This window comes from Chlorocebus sabaeus, chromosome 6, assembly GCF_047675955.1.
Source record: "Chlorocebus sabaeus isolate Y175 chromosome 6, mChlSab1.0.hap1, whole genome shotgun sequence".
Classification (NCBI taxonomy): Eukaryota; Metazoa; Chordata; class Mammalia; order Primates; family Cercopithecidae; genus Chlorocebus; species Chlorocebus sabaeus.
Genome location: NC_132909.1, coordinates 17,068,389 through 17,088,661, shown reverse-complemented (window position 1 = coordinate 17,088,661; position 20,273 = coordinate 17,068,389). Strand labels below are relative to the sequence as shown.

At 54.8% G+C, this 20,273-nt stretch overlaps 1 protein-coding gene across 3 annotated transcripts in view; it reads left to right on the top strand.

Annotated features, from left to right (window-relative positions):
* MEGF8 (multiple EGF like domains 8) overlaps positions 1-19,015 on the top strand; it is a 53,769-nt gene extending 34,754 nt beyond the window's left edge. For 2 of the 3 annotated variants that reach the window (XM_073016384.1, XM_007996995.3), the window contains exons 31-41: positions 352-583; positions 1,669-1,792; positions 1,963-2,176; positions 2,479-2,693; positions 8,805-9,012; positions 9,192-9,351; positions 9,884-10,076; positions 10,548-10,718; positions 10,988-11,118; positions 11,611-11,743; positions 15,762-19,015. In XM_073016384.1, the coding sequence (XP_072872485.1) occupies positions 352-583; positions 1,669-1,792; positions 1,963-2,176; positions 2,479-2,693; positions 8,805-9,012; positions 9,192-9,351; positions 9,884-10,076; positions 10,548-10,718; positions 10,988-11,118; positions 11,611-11,743; positions 15,762-17,030 (3,050 nt within the window). In that variant the 3' untranslated portion in view covers positions 17,031-19,015. The remainder of the gene's footprint in view (positions 1-351; positions 584-1,668; positions 1,793-1,962; positions 2,177-2,478; positions 2,694-8,804; positions 9,013-9,191; positions 9,352-9,883; positions 10,077-10,547; positions 10,719-10,987; positions 11,119-11,610; positions 11,744-15,761) is intronic. The other variant, XM_073016385.1, reaches the window with a different exon arrangement.
* The last annotated feature ends 1,258 nt before the right edge of the window (positions 19,016-20,273 follow it).

Genomic DNA, 20,273 nt, shown 5'->3' with positions numbered 1-20,273 from the left:
CAGCCTCAACCTCCTGGGCTCAAGTGATCCTTCTACTTTAGCCTTCCAAGTAGCTGGGGCCACAGGTGCATACCACCATGCCCCACTAATTTTTTATTGTTTATAGAGACGAGGTCTTTCTGTGTTGCCCAGGCTGGTCTTGAACTCCTGGGCTCAAGCAGTCCTCCCGCCTCAGCCTCCCAAAGTGTTGGGATCAGAGGTGTGAGTCACCACATTTGGCCTTGTTTCTGCTCTCCTTTGACCCTGTGTTTCTCCTCTCTCCCTGCATCCTTCTCTGACTGGCATCATGGTGTGGGTCTCTTCCTGGAGTCTCCTGCTCTCTCTTTGTCTGAATACCCCATCTTTCCTTAGGCCCGGCCTCTGTGGGACCCCCAGTGGAGGAGTCTGTGGCCCATGCTGTGGCAGCAGTCGGGGGCCGCCTGTACATCTCCGGGGGTTTTGGGGGAGTGGCCCTGGGCCGCCTGCTGGCACTGACCCTGCCCCCTGACCCCTGCCGCCTGCTGTCCTCACCCGAAGCTTGTAACCAGTCTGGGGCCTGCACCTGGTGCCATGGGGCCTGCTTGTCCGGGGATCAGGCCCACAGGTAACCATGGCGACCATGGCAGGCAGTGGGGAGTGGAGCCCTCTGAAGGGGGTCCTGTGCTAGGCCACATCAGGACAGAGGCCTCAGGAGTATACTGTCTGGTTCAGGAAAGGGGTGAATCACCGCAGGCAGGGTGGCCGGGGGAGCTCTGAGTGGGGACACCTGCCTGGGACTGGGGTCTCATGCAAGAATACTTGCTGGAGGAGCTGAGTCTGAGCTGGGCCCTAAAAGAACGGTAGAGTGGAGACCATCAGTGATTCAGAAGTGAGGCTGAGACTGGAAGCCGGAGGGGGTCAGCTCAGACAGGGCTTCCCGTGCCTGGCAGAGGCACTGGCTCCATCCAGCTCCGCAGACTCCTCAGCTGCGGTTCCAGGAATCCAGACATCCTGGACACTGAAAGTGCTTTCCTAAGCTTAGCACAGACTCACCTGGCTGCCAGTCACCCTCACTGACGTGAGGCTAATAGTGAACCTTATTCGCCCAATGGGTGTGTTGTCAGTTACTACAAGAATGTTAATGGTTTGATTACGGGGTGCTCCTTCCCCCAGACCCCACTGGAGGTATTGTGTAACAGTGGGTACACCCACTGCTCTTCTAAAATCCAGAACAGTCTGAAATGTGTGTACCTCTTGGGATTTGGGATAAGGGATTGTGGACCCCCACTGTGCAGGGCAGGGAGCCATGGAAGAAGGCCTGAGCAGGACAGGGCAGGGATGGACCTAGGCAGTGAGATCCCTGGAGCTGTTGTGAGGGGTAGAGTAACGAGAGGCTGCAGGTGGGGACCAGGTTGGGCAAGGGGCTGCAGGAATGGGGAAGAGGGGATGGTCAGAGAGAAATCCAGGAGGCAGAAGTCTTCGGTGGCTGCATGGGCGGGAGGACCTGTGGTGTGGTCCAGCATCTGCGGTCTGGGTGACAGGTGGATGTGGGACCATCTATTACCAAGTAGGGGTAGGGAGAGCCAGGCCCAGGAGGCCTGTGCTGTGTCCTGCTTGGGATGCAGGGTTGGGGACCTGCAGGACAGTGTCTGGGTGGCAGAAGGAGGGGGTCTGAATGGATGTGAGTGAGCCAGGCCTCATTCCCTTTAGACTGGGCTGTGGGGGCTCCCCCTGCTCCCCAATGCCTCGCTCCCCGGAGGAATGTCGACGTCTCCGGACCTGCAGTGAGTGCCTGGCCCGCCATCCTCGGACCCTGCAACCTGGAGATGGAGAGGTGAGTGGTGGGGGAGACGGGGATGAGAAGCGGCAGGTATAGGGCAGGGAGGTCCTGGTCTCCACTCTGGTCAACTGTCCCACCCACCCCAGGGTCTCAGGAACCACTGAGCTCTCAGCTGGCTCAGGAGGGGTGCTGAGGGCCCCATCCAGCCTGTCTTCCCTCACCAGGCATCCGTTCCCCGCTGTAAGTGGTGTACCAACTGCCCCGAGGGTGCTTGCATTGGACGCAATGGGTCCTGCACCTCTGAGAATGACTGTCGGATCAACCAGCGAGAGGTCTTCTGGGCAGGGAACTGCTCCGAGGCTGCGTGCGGGGCTGCCGACTGCGAGCAGTGCACGCGGGAGGGCAAATGCATGTGGACACGGCAGTTCAAGAGGACGGGTGAGCAGTGGGCCCAGTTCCTGAGAGGGGAGTCTTGGGGCCTGGACTCCTGGGTCTGACGGAGGAGGGGCTGGGGGCCTGGACTCCTAAGTCTGAGGGAGGAGGGACTGGGCCTTGATTCCTGGGTCTGACGGAGGAGGGGCTGGGGGCCTGGACTCCTGGGTCTGAGGGAGGAGGGACTGGGCCTTGATTCCTGGGCCTGAGGGAGGAGGGGCTGGGCCTGAGCTCCTGGGTCTGAGGAGGAGGGGCTGAGCTTGTGATCTCCTGGGTCTGAGGTTCTAATCCCCATGCCCCACCCCCAGGGGAGACCCGCCGCATCCTGTCCGTGCAGCCCACCTATGACTGGACCTGTTTCAGCCACTCTCTGCTGAATGTGTCCCCCATGCCGGTGGAATCATCACCCCCACTGCCCTGCCCCACCCCTTGTCACCTCCTACCCAACTGCACCTCCTGCCTGGACTCTAAGGGAGCGGATGGGGGCTGGCAGCACTGTGTCTGGAGCAGCAGCCTGCAGCAGGTACTGTACCCAGCCAGGACCGTGCCAGGCAAGGGCCCGGGCAGGTCTCCCTCCTCTCTGCCCTGGCAGGGACCTTTCTTCCACCATCTCCTCCACCCTCCTCCTTCCATCTCCCTGGCTCTAGCCACAGTCCTGCTTCCTTCTGGTGCCACCATCTCTTTCCTCCCTCCTTGCCTCGTGAGGGTCCCTGCTGTGTCCTCCAGCCATGCCTCTGTGTGTTTCCACTTTCCCAGCCCCCAGCCTCTGCCTCTCCAACTCTTGTCCATGGTATCATGGTCTCCTCATCCTTTCCATGACTGTAAACATTTTTAAATTTAATTTAATTTTTTTTTTTTTTTTTTTTTTTTGAGACGGAGTCTCGCTCTGTCGCCCAGGCTGGAGTGCAGTGGCCGGATCTCAGCTCACTGCAAGCTCCGCCTCCCGGGTTTACGCCGTATTCTCCTGCCTCAGCCTCCCGAGTAGCTGGGACTACAGGCGCCCGCCAACTCACCCGGCTAGTTTTTTGTATTTTTTAGTAGAGACGGGGTTTCACCTTGTTAGCCAGGATGGTCTCGATCTCCTGACCTCGTGATCCACCCGTCTCGGCCTCCCAAAGTGCTGGGATTATAGGCTTGAGCCACCGCGCCTGGCTAAATTTAATTTTTATTGTTAATTTTGTTGATATAATTCATAGGTTCACATCCACGACTCTTTTTTTTTTTTTTTTTTTTTGAGATGCAGTCTCGCTCTTTCGCGCAGGCTGGAGTGCAGTGGCCGGATCTCAGCTCACTGCAAGCTCCGCCTCCCGGGTTGACGCCATTCTCCCGCCTCAGCCTCCGAGTAGCTGGGACTACAGGCGCCCGCCACCTCGCCTGGCTAGTTTTTTGTATTTTTTTAGTAGAGACGGGGTTTCACCGTGTTAGCCAGGATGGTCTCCATCTCCTGACCTCATGATCCGCCCGTCTCGGCCTCCGAAGGTGCTGGGATTACAGGCTTGAGCCACCGCGCCCGGCCACATCCACGACTCTTAATACTTTCCTCTTCAACCTCCCAAACCTTTTCTGTTTCCCTCCTCTCTCTCTTTCTCTCTCTACCGATGGAACTTTTGGTTGTAAGAAAGAGACACTCCCTCGAGCTGGTTTTGTTATAAGGAAGTGGGGGTATTTGATGGACTCTGAGAGTAGGAAGTGTTGATGCTCTGCCGCTCTCAGGCCACATGACCCATAATCTCAGCTGTTCTCTGCACTTCTCCATTGTCTGCTTTCTCTCGGCCTGATGGTCAACACACATGGCCTCAGATGGCGGCCTTGACTCCCAGTATAGATGCCTTCTAATTCCAGAGACCACGTTCATCTCTGTGTTTGTCGGTTAGCTCACATTCTCAAGGAGAAACTCTGACTTAGTGCACGAGCTACATGTCCAGCCTTGGTGTAGTGGGATATGGCCAGGGAGGGCTAGGAGCATGCTGTTCAAATGTGGCAGGTCAGATCTAGGCCTCTTCTAGGCTGTGGGGTGGAGAGATCATTCCTGAAGGTGGGTGTGGCCTAGGCAGGGATGTGTGTACCCGTGACAGTCGCCCCTTGGACTGCCCAGCGCATGCTCTCGTTTCCAGAAAGTCCATTCCAAAGATGCTTCTACCTGACATGATTAAACTGTTGCGGTGGCAGACAAAGGCATTCGCACCCCACCCCACTGCCCCCCAGTGGGAGATAAGACACATTCACCTCTCACTGTCACATGTGGAAGCACTGTCACTCAGCCAGAGTCCACTCCTCATTCATACTTCAATTGTGCAAGACCCACTGGAGGCAAAACTACTCACCATCCCACAACCCATGAACTAAGTGATCAGTCCAGCCACCCAGACACTAGTTGACAACAGTGCAGGGATGTGGGACACTTGCCATTTTGAGAGGTGGACTAAAGAAACCAACAATGCTTCATGGAAATCCGAGACCAGGAGGGCAGGGTGTGGAGGACCAAGAATCCCACAGACCTTGGCATCCAGTGCTAGGAGCCCTGCCTGGGAGTGGTACATTAGCTCTCACCCGGAGGTAGTTTGCCTTGTGATCAAAAGCTCAGGCTGTGAAGTCAGTGGGGTCTGGGTTTGACTCCAGCTTGACCACTTCCTGGCTGTTTGACTTTGGATGAGTGACTTCCCCTCTCGGAGACCTCAGGGAGAGTTAGCTAAAATGGGAATCATTTCACTAGATCCTGTCCCCTAGGGAGGTTGTACCATTTAAATGGGGGATAATTTACTTAGAGCATAGAGCAATGCCTGCCATTCAGGAAGGACTAAAAAATGGTTAATGATCATGATCATTGTTATTGTAATGAGCAGTGGTGAGAGGGCCAATCTGGCTGACCCAAGTCCTGCCACTGGGAGGGTTCCCAGTCTCCATTGTATGGGACACACCAAGAGGGTGGCTGTGGGAGTTCCCCATGGGGGCTCTCGATGTGGCCAGAAGGGCAGAAGCCCCTGTGATTTTGGTCTGTGGTAAAGCAGGGGCCTCTTGTCTCCAAGCCTGGGGTTCTACTGGTGGTATGGGTACTCCCCAGATATTATTGAAATTTCCATCATTTATCTTTGTGGGAGCTCCAGGAACCAGAAGGCATACCCACAGTCCTGTGGGCATGCACTGTTCCCCCAGCCTCTTGGTGCCTGCCAGGTTCTCACATGCCTGAAGAGCTGGGATAGCTAAGGAGATTGGGGAGTGGCCAGGAGGGAGGCAAGGGGACGAGGTGGGGCCAGTGAATTGGAGAGCACAGCCTGCTCACAGGGGCCAGATGAGCATAGTGTTGATGGCCAGACCTTCTATGAAACCTCGTAGCTTTAAAGTGATGGCTTAGCTGGGTGTGGTGGCTCAGGCCTATAATCTCAACACTTCAAGAAGCTGAGACAGATTGATTGCTTGAGGCCAGGAGTTTGAGATCTGCCTGGGCAACATAGCAAAACCCTCATCTCTACAAAAAAAAAAAAAAATTAGCCAGGTATGGTGGTGTGTGTCTGTAGTCCCAGCTACATGGGAGGCTGAGGTGGGAGGATCACTTGTGCCTGGGAGGTTGAGGCTGCAGTGAGCCATGATTATGGCACTGCACTCCAGCCTAGGTGACAGAGCGAGACCTCATCTCTAAAACAAAAGAAAACAAAACAAAAAAAATTAGTCTGGGCGCTGTGGCTCACACCTGTAATCCCAGCACTTTGGGAGGCCAAGGTGGGTGGATCATGAGGTCAGGAGTTCAAGACCAGCCTGACCAATATGGTGAAACCCTGTCTCTACTAAAAATGCAGAAATTAGCCAGGCGAGGTGGCACGTGCCTGTAATCCCAGCTACTTGGGAGGCTGAGGCAGGAGAGTCGCTTGAACTTGGGTGGCAGAGGTTGCAGTGAGCTGAGATTGTGCCGCTGCACTCCAGCCTCGGTGACAGAGTGAAACTCTGTCTAAAAAAAAAAAAAAAAGGCCGGGTGCGGTGGCTCAAACCTGTAATCCCAGCACTTTGGGAGGCCGAGACGGGCGGATCACAAGGTCAGGAGATCGAGACCATCCTGGCTAACACGGTGAAACCCCGTCTCTACTAAAAAATACAAAAAAATAGCCGGGCGAGGTGGCGGGCGCCTGTAGTCCCAGCTACTGGGGAGGCTGAGGCAGGAGAATGGCGTAAACCCGGGAGGCGGAGCTTGCAGTGAGCTGAGATCCGGCCACTGCACTCCAGCCTGGGCGACAGAGCGAGAGTCTGTCTCAGAAAAAAAAAAAAAAAAAAAAAGAACTGTTGGCTTAGATTCCACCACACAAATCAAACATAACAGGTGAGACCTGTTGTGATTTGGCTCAAGGGCTGCCTGATTCTAACCTTCCAGCATTGTTCTTTTTTTCTTTTTTTGGAAACGGAGTCTCGCTCTGTCGCCTAGGCTGTAGTGCAATGGTGCGATCTCAGCTCACTGCAGTCTCCACCTCCCAAGTTCGAGTGATTCTCCTGCCTCAGCCTCCTGAGTAGCTGGGACTACAGGCGCATGCCACCACACCCGGCTAATTTTTGTATTTTTAGTAGAGACCGGGTGTCACCATATTGGCCAGGCTGGGCTCGAACTCCTGGCCTTTTGATCCACCTGCCTTGGCTTCCCAAAGTGCTGGGATTGCAGGTGTGAGCCACCGCCTGGCCCAGCATTGTTCTTTTTAATGACTTTGGCCTGTGTGTCTGGGGCAGGCAGCGAAGACACCCTTCTCTGGTCTGCCTCCTTCCTCCCATCCTCCTTCCCTCTCTTCAGCGAATTTATCATTGAGTACCTTCTTTCTGCTGGGCGCTTTGCTAGGCTAGGGGGAATGTCAGCAGCCGAGCTAGAGTCCTGCTCTCAGAACTTACGTTCATACACCTTTTCCATGAACTCAGGAAATGCAGTGTATGGTGTTGGGCATCTTTGCATTTGGTCACTAGGGAGATCACAGCAGAAAGTGCTGTCCAGGACTGAGGATTCAGGGTGCTCTACCCCTCCCAGATTGTCCCACCATCTGCCAACAAGCATCCTAAATTTAGATCTGGAAGCCCAGCCCAGCAGAGAATTTGCCTCTGGCAGTTCAGCAAGTCTCAGCTCTTTGCAGGCCCCTCAGTGGGCTCAGAGCTCCAGCCACAGCAGTCAGGGTTTTCTATTTTAGGATTCCATGGTTGCTTTGCCTTTTCTTAAGTGCTTTCAGGCAGCCAGCCCAGATTAATCTCTTTCCTCTTATACTTCACTTATGGCCCAAGCAATAAATAAAATGCCTGTATTATACACTGAGGTAAGTTCCCAAGAGCCTGAATCTCATTGTGCACATTTTTGGGGTCCTGACATATAAATATGGCTTGTGAGTTGCTACCCACCCCCTAACCAAGGACTCGTCAGCTTCTCAGTGTGGGGTGGGAGAAGCCCTTTTTTTTTTTTTTTTTTGCCTCAGCAGCCACATTTTTTCTTCTTTTTCTTTTCTTTTTTTTTTTTTTTTTTTGAGACGAATCTCGCTGTGTCGCCCAGGCTGGAGTGCAGTGACACGATTTCGGCTCACTGCAAGCTCTGCCTCCCGGGTTCACGCTATTCTCCTGCCTCAGCCTCCTGTGTAGCTGGGACTACAGGCACCCGCCACCACACCCGGCTAATTTTTTGTATTTTTAGTAGAGATGGGGTTTCACCGTGTTAGCCAGGGTGGTCTCGATCTCCTGACCTCGTGATCCACCCGCCTCGGCCTCCCAAAGTGCTGGGATTACATTTTTCTAAGAAACTGGTTTGTAACCCCCCCGATACTCTTTTCTATCTGTTTCTCGGATCGTTGCCATTGTTCCTTTACCTGGAAGAAACAGAAGCGCTCTTAGTGAGGAGGGGAACTCCCTCCACCAAAACAGTGGTACCTGTTGGAACCCAGGGTAGAAAATACAGCAGGGCCTCACGAGGAACTGGATACAGAACCTGGACAGCTGCCTTTCCATCTCTCTTTGGGGCACGTGGTTCTCATCTCTGTCTCTTTCTGCAGCCTGCTCTTTTCCTGTCTGTCTGCGTCCTCTTTCTTTGATCATCATTTGCTTATCTAAACAATCCCTTCAACCCAAGTCTACGTGATCTTCCAGTTTATTTTCTTTTTTTGAGACAGGGTCTTACTCTGTTGTCCAGGCTGGAGTGCGGTGGTGCAGTCACGACTCATTGCAGCCTCAACCTCCCGGGCCCAAAAAATCCTTCCACCTCAGCCCCCCAAATAGCTGGGTTTATAGGTGTGTGCCACCATGCCCAGCTAATTTTTTATTTTTTGTAGAGATGGTGTCTCACTGTGCTGCCCAGGCTGGTCTGGAACTCTTGGGCTCAAGTGATCCTTCCACTGTAGCCTCGCAAAGTATTGGGATTACAGGTGTGAGCCACTGCGGCCAGGCAACCTTCCAGTTTCAAGATCCTCCCCAGCCCGACTTCCAGCCTTGGGGTGTAGTTACAAATGCTTGAGAGGGAAAACCTGAAGACCCCAGTTAGTGTCCACTTTGCTCTACCTGTCTGTGGCCAGGGAGGGGCGAGACCTCAAAGAGGGTGTGGTCTGGGAAGATACCCAGAATGTGTTTGTTTAACCTTATTTCCCCACCTCTCTCTTCCCTGCATCCCCATCCCCCTCTCCTCCCCATACAGTGTCTGAGCCCTTCCTACCTGCCACTGCGATGTATGGCCGGAGGCTGTGGGCGGCTGCTCCGGGGACCTGAGAGCTGCTCCCTGGGCTGTGCTCAGGCAACCCAGTGTGCCTCGTGCCTGCGGCGCCCCCATTGCGGCTGGTGTGCCTGGGGGGGGCAGGATGGAGGCGGCCGCTGCATGGAGGGTGGACTCAGCGGCCCCCGTGATGGTGAGAGGGCTTTGGACATGGGGGAGAGGGATTGGCCCTTGGCTGGTGTCTGATACAGTGAACATGGGGGTACTGGGCCAGACCCAGAGGTGGGACTCAGAGGAAGCAGGAGGGAGGGCCTAGGCGGCTGGGGCAGGTGGTACAGAGGTCCAGGTAAAACGCTGTATCCCTGGTGCTAGGGCTGATGTGTGGGCGTCCGGGGGCCTCCTGGGCCTTCCTGTCCTGCCCCCCCGAGGACGAGTGTGCAAACGGGCACCACGACTGCAACGAGACGCAGAATTGCCACGACCAGCCCCATGGCTATGAGTGCAGCTGCAAGACAGGCTACACCATGGACAAGTGAGGCTGCAGGTGGCGCGGGGGCCAGACAGGCTAGGGTGGGAGAGTCTGTGGGAGCAGTAATGGATGAGGCCTAGAGCCAAGCAGGATGGAAGAAAAGAAAGCTTGAGGCATGAAGGCAGTGAGATTGATCCCGGAAGGGCAAGTGTGGTGAGACTGAGCAGGGAAGAATGAGTTTCATAGGGTACCCCAGTGGCCAGGCACAGTAACTCATGCCTGTAATACCAGCATTTTGGGAGGCCAAGGCAGGTGGATCACTTAAGGCCAGGAGTTTGAGACCAGCCCATAGGGAGACCCCATCTCTACAAAAAAATCAAAAAAAGAATAGGGTACCCTCAAAAGAGGAGAGGGGTTGTGGGCTACACCTGGAGCGGGTGGTGGGCTAGATCCTGAAGAGATCCTGGAGATAGCAATGGGACAGAGCAGGGATGAGCAGCCAGTTGAGAAGAGGGTGGGGTAGTGGGTTGGGCATTAGGCCATGGAGCCATGAGGAGGGTGGCCACCTGCCCTGACCCCCACTTTGCCCCTGCAGCGTGACAGGGCTGTGCCGCCCTGTGTGCGCCCAGGGCTGCGTGAACGGCTCATGCGTGGAGCCCGACCACTGCCGCTGCCATTTTGGCTTTGTGGGTCGCAACTGCTCCACAGAATGCCGCTGCAACCGCCACAGTGAATGTGCTGGTGTTGGGGCGCGCGACCACTGCCTGCTCTGCCGCAACCACACCAAGGTGGGCCTTCTGGGGCCTCAGACCCCTGACCCTGGGACCCAGGCCCTTGCTTGCCTTCTTCCCACACTCAGGCAGCTCACATCTCATTCTGAGCCCTGATAAGCCAGGAATAGATAAGCCAGAGCCTTGTCCCAGGGAGATGTGTGGAGACTTGGGGGACGCTGCCTGGGTTTGGATCCCAGAGGATCTGCCCTGGACTAGTGGACAGAGTGGGAGCTGGGCCAGGAGGACAGGCACGTGGAGGAGGATTTGAGATAATGGAGGGAAGGGCTTTTGAGCTCAGGACTTTGGGCTGCAGGTGTGCAAGGGAAGGCAGGGGCTAAGTCCCAGGGAGGCTGGGATTGTCCAAACCAGGTAGCCGAGCCTCTGCTGCCCTCCCATGGGCTCTCAGAACCTGCCCCTGTGCCCCTCACGCCCTCCTACCCCAGGTGACTCTCCAGTCTCTCTGACCACCCTGTCCTCGGTTCTCAGGGCAGCCACTGTGAGCAGTGCCTCCCGCTGTTTGTGGGTTCAGCTGTCGGGGGCGGGACCTGCCGGCCTTGCCACACCTTCTGTCGTGGAAATAGCCACGTCTGCATCTCCAAGAAGGAGTTCGAAATGGCCAAGGGAGAGCCACAGAAGTACTCACTGGATCCAGAGGAGGTGAAAGAGAGTGGGGTCAGATGCCTGGGTCTGAGGGAGGAGGGGCTGGGGAGCTCCTGGGTCTGAGGGAGGAGGGGGCTGGAGGCCTGGATTCCTGGGTCTGAGCATAGAGGCTGGAGTCTTGGACTCCTGGGTCTGAGGGAAGAGGGGCTGGGGCCTGGACTCCTGGGTCTGAGGGAGGAGAGGGTGGGAGCCTGGACTCCTGGGTCTGAGGGAAGGAGTGGGCTGGTCCATGCCTTTCTGTGATCACACTGTCCTTCCTTGGCCAGATTGAAAACTGGGTGACAGAGGGTCCTAGTGAAGACGAGGCCATGTGTGTGAACTGCCAGAATAACAGCTATGGGGAGAAATGCGAGAGCTGCCTGCAGGGCTACTTCCTCCTGGACGGGAAGTGCACCAAGTAAGAGGAACGGGGGTGCCAGAGATCCGGCCCTTCTCACTGGGAGTAACTCTAGAACCAGACCCCCTCCTTAGTCCTCCGCCCCTAGTCAGGAGAGGATGACATCCCCAGGGAGTGCCCAGGCTAAGTTCGGGGTAGGGAAGGAACTGGAATGTGATGCCACTGCCTACCTCCAAGGCTAGTGCTGAAGTGCAGGCCACAGAGCGGCCCGATCGAGAACAAGATGGGACGGCTGAGGGCAGAGGCCTTGGAACAACCTCCCCTTTCCATCTCCTTCTTTCTGGGTGTTCAGTGAGTGCTGGAGTCTGTGCAACTTGGGTTCCAATCCCAATGGCAATTTAACTGCTTTGTGGCCTTGGGCAAACAGCTTGACCTCTGTAAACCTCAGTTTCCTCTTCTGGCCTGTTGCACAGAGTTGAGCTCACATAGAGAGTGTCCATCCTGGACCGCTGCAGGCCATGGGGGCTCCGTAACCCTCAACTTCTTCCCCAGATGCCGGTGTAACGGCCACGCGGACACATGTAACGAGCAGGATGGGACGGGCTGTCCGTGTCAGAACAACACAGAGACAGGCACATGCCAGGGCAGCTCCCCCAGTGACCGTCGAGACTGCTACAAGTACCAGGTGCGGCTGCAGAAGCGAGTGATAGGCCAAGGGCCTTACACCTTATAGAGGCCAGGGCTGGGATGAAGTAGCCAGGCTTGGGCAGGACTGACAACATGGTTCTGAATCAGTGGTTTTGGGATCAAGGGCAGCTTGACAGACTGTTCCTAAGCCCCATTCAGTTATAGGCCCTGGGCGGTGATGCTGGGGACCCAGATATGAGCCTCTGGGGGAGTCTCAGACTGGTTGGGAGACAGTCTGCATTACAAGTAGTCACAGCTAAAGGTGGCACATGCCAGAAAATCTATCTCATGGTAGCTGCACTGAAAAAAGAAAATGGGCTGGGCATGGTTGCTCATGCCTGTAATCCCAGAACTTTGGGAGGCTGAGGTGGGAGGATCACTTGAGCCCAGGAGTTCAAGACCAGTCTGGGCCACATAGTGAGACCCCATCTCTGAAAAAAATTTAAAAATTAGCCTGGCATGGTGGTGCACATCTGTGGTCCCAGCTACTTGGGAGGTGGAAGTGGGAGGATTGCTTGAGCCCAGGAGGTGGAGGCTGCAGGTTCTGTCTCAAAAAAAAAAAAAAAAAAAGAAAGAAAGAAAAAAAAAACAAACAGAAGACAAGAAAATGTATTGACTCTAAGAACTGAGGGTCTGGGGTCTGCCTTTAGGACTGGCTGGATCCAGGTACTCACACAATGCCATCAGGAGTCTCTCTGCATCTTGACTCTGCTTTCCTCTGCATTGGCTTCATTTTCAGGCAGATTCTTCCCAGTTGGCAGACCCCCTCTGATGAACTGAGGCTAGCAGAGATCTCATATCATTTAATACCCAGATTCAAATTCCCCTGGAGTGCATTTCCCTTTTTCTTCTGCACGGAGGCTCCTGGAGCGCCTGCACTGGCCACCTGGGTGGCTGCTGTGTTCCAGACTTGCCTCTATAATGTCCCAGGCTCCCTCCTCAGAGTACAGTTCCCACCACCTCACCCACCCATCTTCTCTCTCCAGTCCCAGAGGGATGAGAAAGTCCCTTGCTCTCAGTCTCCCTTGCCCATCTATGGAAACATAATAGCTGCAAAGATGCAACCCCACCCCAAATGCCAACAGTTTTACAAGCCTTACTGACCCCTAACATTTCTATCTTGGGCCAGAATTTCTCCTTTTTCATTTTATTTTTTTAATTTTTAATTTAATTTAATGTTTTTGGACACAGAGTCTTGCTCTGTTGCCCAGGCTGGAGTGCAGTGGTGTGATCTTTGCTTGCGGCAACCTCCACTTCATGGGTTCAAGGGATTTTCCTGCCTCAGCTTCCTGAGTGGCTGGGACTACAGGCATGTGCAACCATGCCTGGCTGATTTTCTATATTTGAGTAGAGATGGGGTTTCACCATGTTGCCCAGGCTAGTCTCAAACTTCTGAGCTCAGGCAATCCGCCCGCCTTGGCCTCCCAAAGTGCTAGGATTACAGACGTGAGTCACCACACCCAGCCCAGAGTTTCTGCCTTCTTGATAAGGGAAAGGCCTATTGGCTTTTACCAGGGAGTCTCAGAGATTAAATCAGACCTCCTCCTCTACCAGGTCTGTTGGCTGCTCAGAAGTAGCAGTTTCTCTTGTTTTTTTTTTTTTTGTTGTTGTTTTTTTTGAGACGGAGTCTCACTCTGTCACCCGGCTGGAGTGCAGTGGCGCGATCTCGGCTTGCTGCAACCTCCGCCTCCCAGGTTCAAGGGATTCTCCTGCCTCAGCCTTCTGAGTAGCTGGGACTACAGGCGCACACTACCACGCCTGGCTAATTTTTGTATTTTTAGTAGAGACGGAGTTTCACCATGTTGGCCAGGATGGTCTCAATCTCTTAACCTTATGATCTGCCCACCTTAGCCTTCCAAAGTGCTGGGATCACAAGCGTGAGTCACTGCACCTGGCCGGTTCTTTTTTTTAATGTATTTATTTTTGAGATAGGGTCTGGCTCTTTCACCCAGGCTGGAGTGCGGTGGTGCGATCTCGGCTCACTTCAACCTCTGCCTCCCTGGTTTCCGTCATTCTCCCACCTCGGCCTCCTGAGTAGCTGGAACTACAAGCATTGCGCTATCATACCTGGCTAATTTTTTTTTTTTTAGAGATGGGGTTTTAACCATGTTGCCCAGGCTAGTCTTGAACTCCTGAGCTCAAGCAATCCACTCACCTTGGCTTCTCAAAGTGTTGGGATTATAGGCGTGACCCACCGTGCCTGGTCAGGCTTTTGGTTTTTTTTTTTTTTTTTTTTTTTAGTACTGGGCTTACTCTGTCACCCAGGCTAGAGTATAATGGCGCAATCATAGTTCACTGCAGCCTTGAACTCCTGAGCTCAAGTGATCCTCCTGCCTCACCCTCCTGAGGAACTGTAACTATAGGCACACACCACCATGCCTGGCTAATTTAAATTTTTTTTTTTAAAGATGGGGGTCTTACTGTGTTGCCCAGACTGGTCTCCAACTCCTGGGCACAAGCGGTACTCCTGCCTCAGCCTCCCAAAGCAGTGGGATTACAGGCATGAGTCACTGCACCTGTTTTCTCTTGGTTCTAATAGTGATTGCAGTAATAACTAGAATGCCAGGAGCACCTGCTGCAGACCTGGATGCTGTGCTGTGTAGACAGTGGTGACAGCATAGATATGAAAGACTTTGCAAGACTGTGCTGGGGCCTCAGTGGGGTACAGACTTAAGAGGAAGACAGATTCAGAGACATCAAATGTCCTAGCTGGGCACAGTGACTCATGCCAGCACTTTGAGAGGCTGAGGCGGGCAGATCACTTGAGGTCAGGAGTTCGAGACCAGCCTGGCCAACATGGGGAAACCCCTTCTCTACTAAAAATACAAAAATTAGTTGGGTGTGGTGGCAGGCACCTGTAATCCCAGCTACTCGGGAGGCTGAGGCAGGAGAATTGCTTGAACGTGGGAGGCAGAGGTTGCAGTGAGCCAGGATCATACAACTGCACTCCTGCCTGAGCAACAGAGCAAGACTCTGTCTCAGAAAAAAAAAAAAAAAAGTATCACCCCAGATCAGGTGGTCAGTTAGGCTTGGAGCCTGGAGTGACCCTGATCTGATCTCAGAACTTGAGTGGTTTCCACTAAGCCACAGGAATCATAGCCGTTATCCATCCAGCCACACATTCATTCAGCATTCAGCACACAGTCATTGAGCACCTAGTATATGGCAAGCACTGTGTGGGTTGCTGGGGACACAGTAGGGAACAAAGCAGGCAAATGTTCTGTTTTTAGGAGTTTGTATTCTCATGGAGGCATCCAGAAATGAACAAACAAGTCAGATGCTCATGTGTTAGGCAGTGATGAGCGCTAAGGAAAGTTAAGTAGAAAGCAGGGGCTAGGGCTGTTGGGGAGTGGGAATGGTAGACACAGGACACAATGGCCAGGGAAGGCCTAGGTGAGAAGGAGGCTCTTGAGCAAAGACCTGAAGGAGGCAAGGGGGCCCCACAAGCTGGCACGTGAGAGGAGAACCATGCAGGCAGAGGGTCCATCAGTGCAAAGGCCCCGGGGTGGGAGGACGCCTGGCACAGTATAGAAGCATCCAGGCAGGCGGGCGAGGCTGGCTGACCCTGCGCCAAGTGCCATGCACATGATCTCAGCGGTCCTGTGAGCAAGCCATGGTTACTCCCTATGTGCAGAGCTCATGGGTTAAGTCTGTGTGCTCAGGCTCAGTGAGGTTAAGTCACTAGTCCAAGGCCACACAGCTAGCAAGGAGGTAGAGCCGGAATGCAGCAGTGTTCTTTGTTGCTGTGCCTCAGAGTGCCAGAGACCTCAGTATCAGGGTGCTCAGGTCACTAGGGTGACACCAGGGGCAGCAGTGCTGGAGTGTCAGGTCCTGGCAAGGTCTACACTGTGGCAGAGAAGGTCCGGGGGTCACAGGGAAGTGACTGGGGCAGTGGGGGTGAGGCCCAGGGCAATGGCTACTTAGCAGTAGGTATAGAGTATTCGTCACTGCTGCTTGGGGGACAGGCTGGCACCGTGCTCAGCCCTGATGACCACCGCCTCTAACCCTGCCCGCAGTGTGCTAAGTGCCGAGAATCATTCCATGGGAACCCGCTGGGCGGCCAGCAGTGCTATCGCCTCATCTCAGTGGAGCAGGAGTGCTGCCTGGACCCCACGTCGCAGACCAACTGCTTCCATGAGCCCAAGCGCCGGGCACTAGGCCCTGGCCGCACTGTCCTCTTTGGTGTGCAGCCCAAATTCACCAACGTGGACATCCGCCTGACGCTGGACGTGACCTTTGGGGCCGTGGACCTCTATGTCTCCACCTCCTTTGATACCTTTGTGGTCCGTGTGGCCCCTGACACTGGCGTCCATACAGTACACATCCAGGCAACCCAACCCCCACCACCTCCGCCACCCCTTGCAGATGGTGGGCCCCGGGGGGCCGGGGATCCAGGAGGAGCAGGAGCCAGCAGTGGACCGGGCGCCCCAGCAGAGCCACGGGTACGGGAGGTGTGGCCGCAGGGCCTGATTACCTACGTGACAGTGACGGAGCCGTCGGCAGTGCTGGTGGTCCACAGTGTGCGGGACCGGCTGGTCATCACCTACCCGCACGAGCACCATGCCCTCAAGTCGAGCCGCTTCTACCTGCTGCTGCTGGGTGTGGGAGACCCAAGTGGGCCCGGCGCCAACGGCTCAGCCGACTCGCAGGGTCTGCTCTTCTTCCGGCAGGACCAGGCCCACATCGACCTGTTTGTCTTCTTCTCCGTCTTCTTCTCCTGCTTCTTCCTCTTCCTCTCACTCTGCGTGCTCCTCTGGAAGGCCAAACAGGCTCTGGATCAGCGGCAGGAGCAACGCCGGCACTTGCAGGAGATGACCAAGATGGCCAGCCGCCCCTTCGCCAAGGTCATTGTCTGCTTCCCACCTGACCCTACTGCCCTGGCCCCCGCCTGGAAGCCAGCTGGACTCCCACCACCCGCCTTCCGCCGCTCTGAGCCCTTCCTGGCACCCCTGCTGCTGACAGGGGCTGGTGGTCCCTGGGGACCCATGGGAGGGGGCTGCTGCCCGCCAGCTATCCCTGCCACCACTGCTGGGCTGCGAGCTGGGCCCATCACCCTTGAGCCCACAGAAGATGGCATGGCCGGCGTGGCCACCCTGCTGCTCCAGCTGCCTGGCGGGCCCCATGCACCCAACGGCGCCTGCCTGGGGTCAGCGCTCGTCACACTGCGGCACAGGCTGCATGAGTACTGTGGGGGTGGCGGGGTTGCTGGGAGCAGTGGGCATGGGGCTGGTGTGGGCCGGAAGGGACTGTTGAGCCAGGACAACCTCACCAGCATGTCCCTCTGACATGCCAAGGGTCCTCATCCACAGCAGCTGGGTCATCCAATGGGGCCACCCTGGACTTGGGGTCCCTTCACCTGGGGGCCCCTGGACACTGTCTCCTTGGAGACCACTGGCTCCCTTCCCTCAGGGGTGCCCCGAAGGGGCCTCCTTTGTTCTGCATTCAGCAGCTATTTATTGAGTACCTACTCTGTCAGGCACTGTCATAGGCGTGGGGCAAAGCAGGAACAGAGAGATGAGGTTCCCTGATCTCATGGTACTTAGGTTCTAGTGAAGGGAGACAATCAGTTCACACGCACACACGCACACACCCCACATGCACACACACATGAACACTTGCACATGTGCACACATGAGTAACATGGTTTCAGAGAGGGAGAAGTGCTGTGAGGCCTCCAGAGGACGTGGCAGTGAGGGACGACGGGGTGAAGTCGGCTGGACATTCAGAGAAGCTAGACTGAGAATGCCTGAGAAGAACCAGCCACGGGAAGAGCTTCGGGAAGTGAAGGCAGAGGCCCTGGGGTGGGAGCAGGCTTGTTTTATTGGAAGGACTGGAAAACTGGCTAGTGTGACCCAGATCAAGTGTGAGTAGATGAGACTGGGGACACGCAGGGGCTGGATCACCCAGGGCCTTGTGGACCCCACACAGGGTTTTGGGTTTTATTCTCAGGGCAACGGGAAGCTGTTGGATCGTTTGATGAAGGGGAGTGACAGGATCCGATGTACCTATTTCAGAATTTAAGAGGGCTGGGTGCGGTGGCTCATGCCTATAATCCCAGCACTTTGGGAGGCCAAGGCAGGCTGATCACAAGGTCAGGAGTTCGAGACCAGCCTGGCCAATATGGTGAAACCCCGTGTCTATTAAAAATACAAAAAGCCGGGCGTGGTGGCGCACACCTGTAGTCCCAGCTACTTGGGAGGCTGAGGCAGGAGAATCGCTTGAACCCAGGAGGCAGAGGTTGCAGTGCACTCAGATTGCGCCACTGTACTCCAACCTCGGCGACAGAGCGAGACTCCATCTCAAAAAATTTAAGAGGTCACTTAGTTGTGCTGTGAAGAAGGGACTGGAGGGACAAGAGGGGCAGCAGGGATGGTGGACTGGAATAGGGTGGTGGCAATGAGTGAGTCCCACTCAGATGCGGGATGTGTGTGGAAGAATATAATGATGGCCAGGTGGACGTCAGGGTGAGGGAGGAGACAAATCCACGATGACCCCTAGCTTTGTGGCCTGAACTGTGGATGACTGAGGGGGTCGTTAATTGAATGGGGGAGAGTGGGGCTTGTGAGGAAGATCAGAGTCTGGTTCTTGACATGAGATGCCCTTCAGACATCTCTTCACTCAGGTCCAACTAGGGATACAGAAACACTGAATATTTCAACAGCAGAAATTGAGTAGGGGGATTGGTAGTGCTGGTGAGGGAAGCGGCTGGGAAGAGACAGATGGCACCATGAGACAGCCCAGAGGTGAGCAGGATCCCCAGGCTGCAGGGACAAAGCTCAGCAGTGGTGTTACCTCACCGGGACCAGGGTCACGCAGCGAATGCTGGAACAACAGAGGCGTGTTCAGGGGGAGCCTCAGAGGGGACAAAACCTCTGCCTGAGATCCCACCCCAGGTGGGCATGGGGGACACTGAGGTTGGGGATGAAAATGCCGGTACCGTCACTGCACAGCTCTGTTCTAGACAGTGCTATCTGGAAGATTTCTGGGCTCTCCCGAGGGGCCACGCCACACCTGAGCCACCTCCTTGGACTCCTGTTCTCTACCCCTTGAGGACCTCCCTCCCTTTACCCTAGCTGTCTTCTTGAACTTGGGACTCTCCTTTCCCAAGACTTCCATCACTAGCTCCTGGAGAAACTGGACTCTGCATCTTCCCTTCACGTGGAGCCTCAGTGTGCGAGGCCCTGCCAATGCATGCATGTCAGAGGTGGCTGGGACCACATCAGAAGAAGAGGGGAGCGATGAAATTAACAAATAAAAAGTATGGGCAAGACCCAGGTGTCTGAGTGCATCTGCACATGTCTCAGGAGGGCTGGGTCTCAACTCTGATGCAGCCCCGAACACTGGATAACTTGGGTAATTGCCCTTATGATAGTACCACTTCCAAGCTGGGATGGCTTTGTTCCTGACTGCCCCTCCTAAAGGTGGAAGGGGGAAGGGTCTGCCATGACAGAAACGTAATAAATACCAATAAACAGCTCTTGTTTCCCAGAAGGGATGCGCCGAGGGGAGATGTGGGCAGTGGCTTTTGACCCTTCCCTAGATCTTCCTCAGGGAGACCCCGGTTTGGCTCAGGAGGGGAAATAGGCTGCCTTGGTCCCAGCTACGGCTTTTTGTTGTTGTTTTGCTTTTTGAGGGGACAGAGTCTCACTCTGTTGCCCAGGCTAGTGTGCAGTGGTGTGATCTTGGCTCTCTGCAACCTCCATATCCCAGGTTCAAGTGATTTGTGTGCCTCAGCCTCCCAAGTAGCTGGTATTATAGGCATGCGCCACCATGCCTGGCTAATTTTTTTATATCTTTAGAGGAGACAAGGTTCACCGTGTTGGCTAGGCTGGTCTCAAACTCCTGACCTCAAGTGATCCACCTACCTTGGGTCCCAAAGTGCTGGGATTACAGGCATGAGCCACCGCACTTGGCCTTGTTTGTTTTTTTTTTTGTTTGTTTGTTTGTTTGTTTTTTTGACACAGGGTGGAGTGAAGTAGTGCAATCATTGCTCACTGAAGCCTCAGCTTCTTGGGCTCAGGCGATTCCCCCACTTCAGCCTCCCAAGTAGCTGGAACTACAGACGTGTACCACCTCACCCAGCTAATTTTTGTAATTTTGGTAGAGATGAGGTTTCACCATGTTGCCCAGGCTGGTCTTGAATTCTGGAGCTCAAGTGATCCTCTCCCACCTTGGCCTCCCAAAGTGTTGGGATTATAGGTGTGAGCCACCATGCCTAGCTCAGGCACAGATTTTATTCCAGGCCCCGATAGAAGGGTTCGAACCAGACAGGGCCGAGAATGAAATGAGACCCTAGAACAATGAGCTTTCTCTACTTTGATGAGAGTCATAGCCAAAACTGAAAGCATTGTGAGAGCTGCTTTACCTGGCACGCACCTGGGCAAACAAAAGCCCTGATTCCTCCCAGGTGGGAGCTGGAGATCCCTCCATCAGCCTCAGCAGCGTAGGCATCTTGCTGGGTGTGTTAAACAATGTATCTTTTCTGCACAACCCCCGCTCCTAAGTGCAAGCTGGTTGCTTCATCAGGT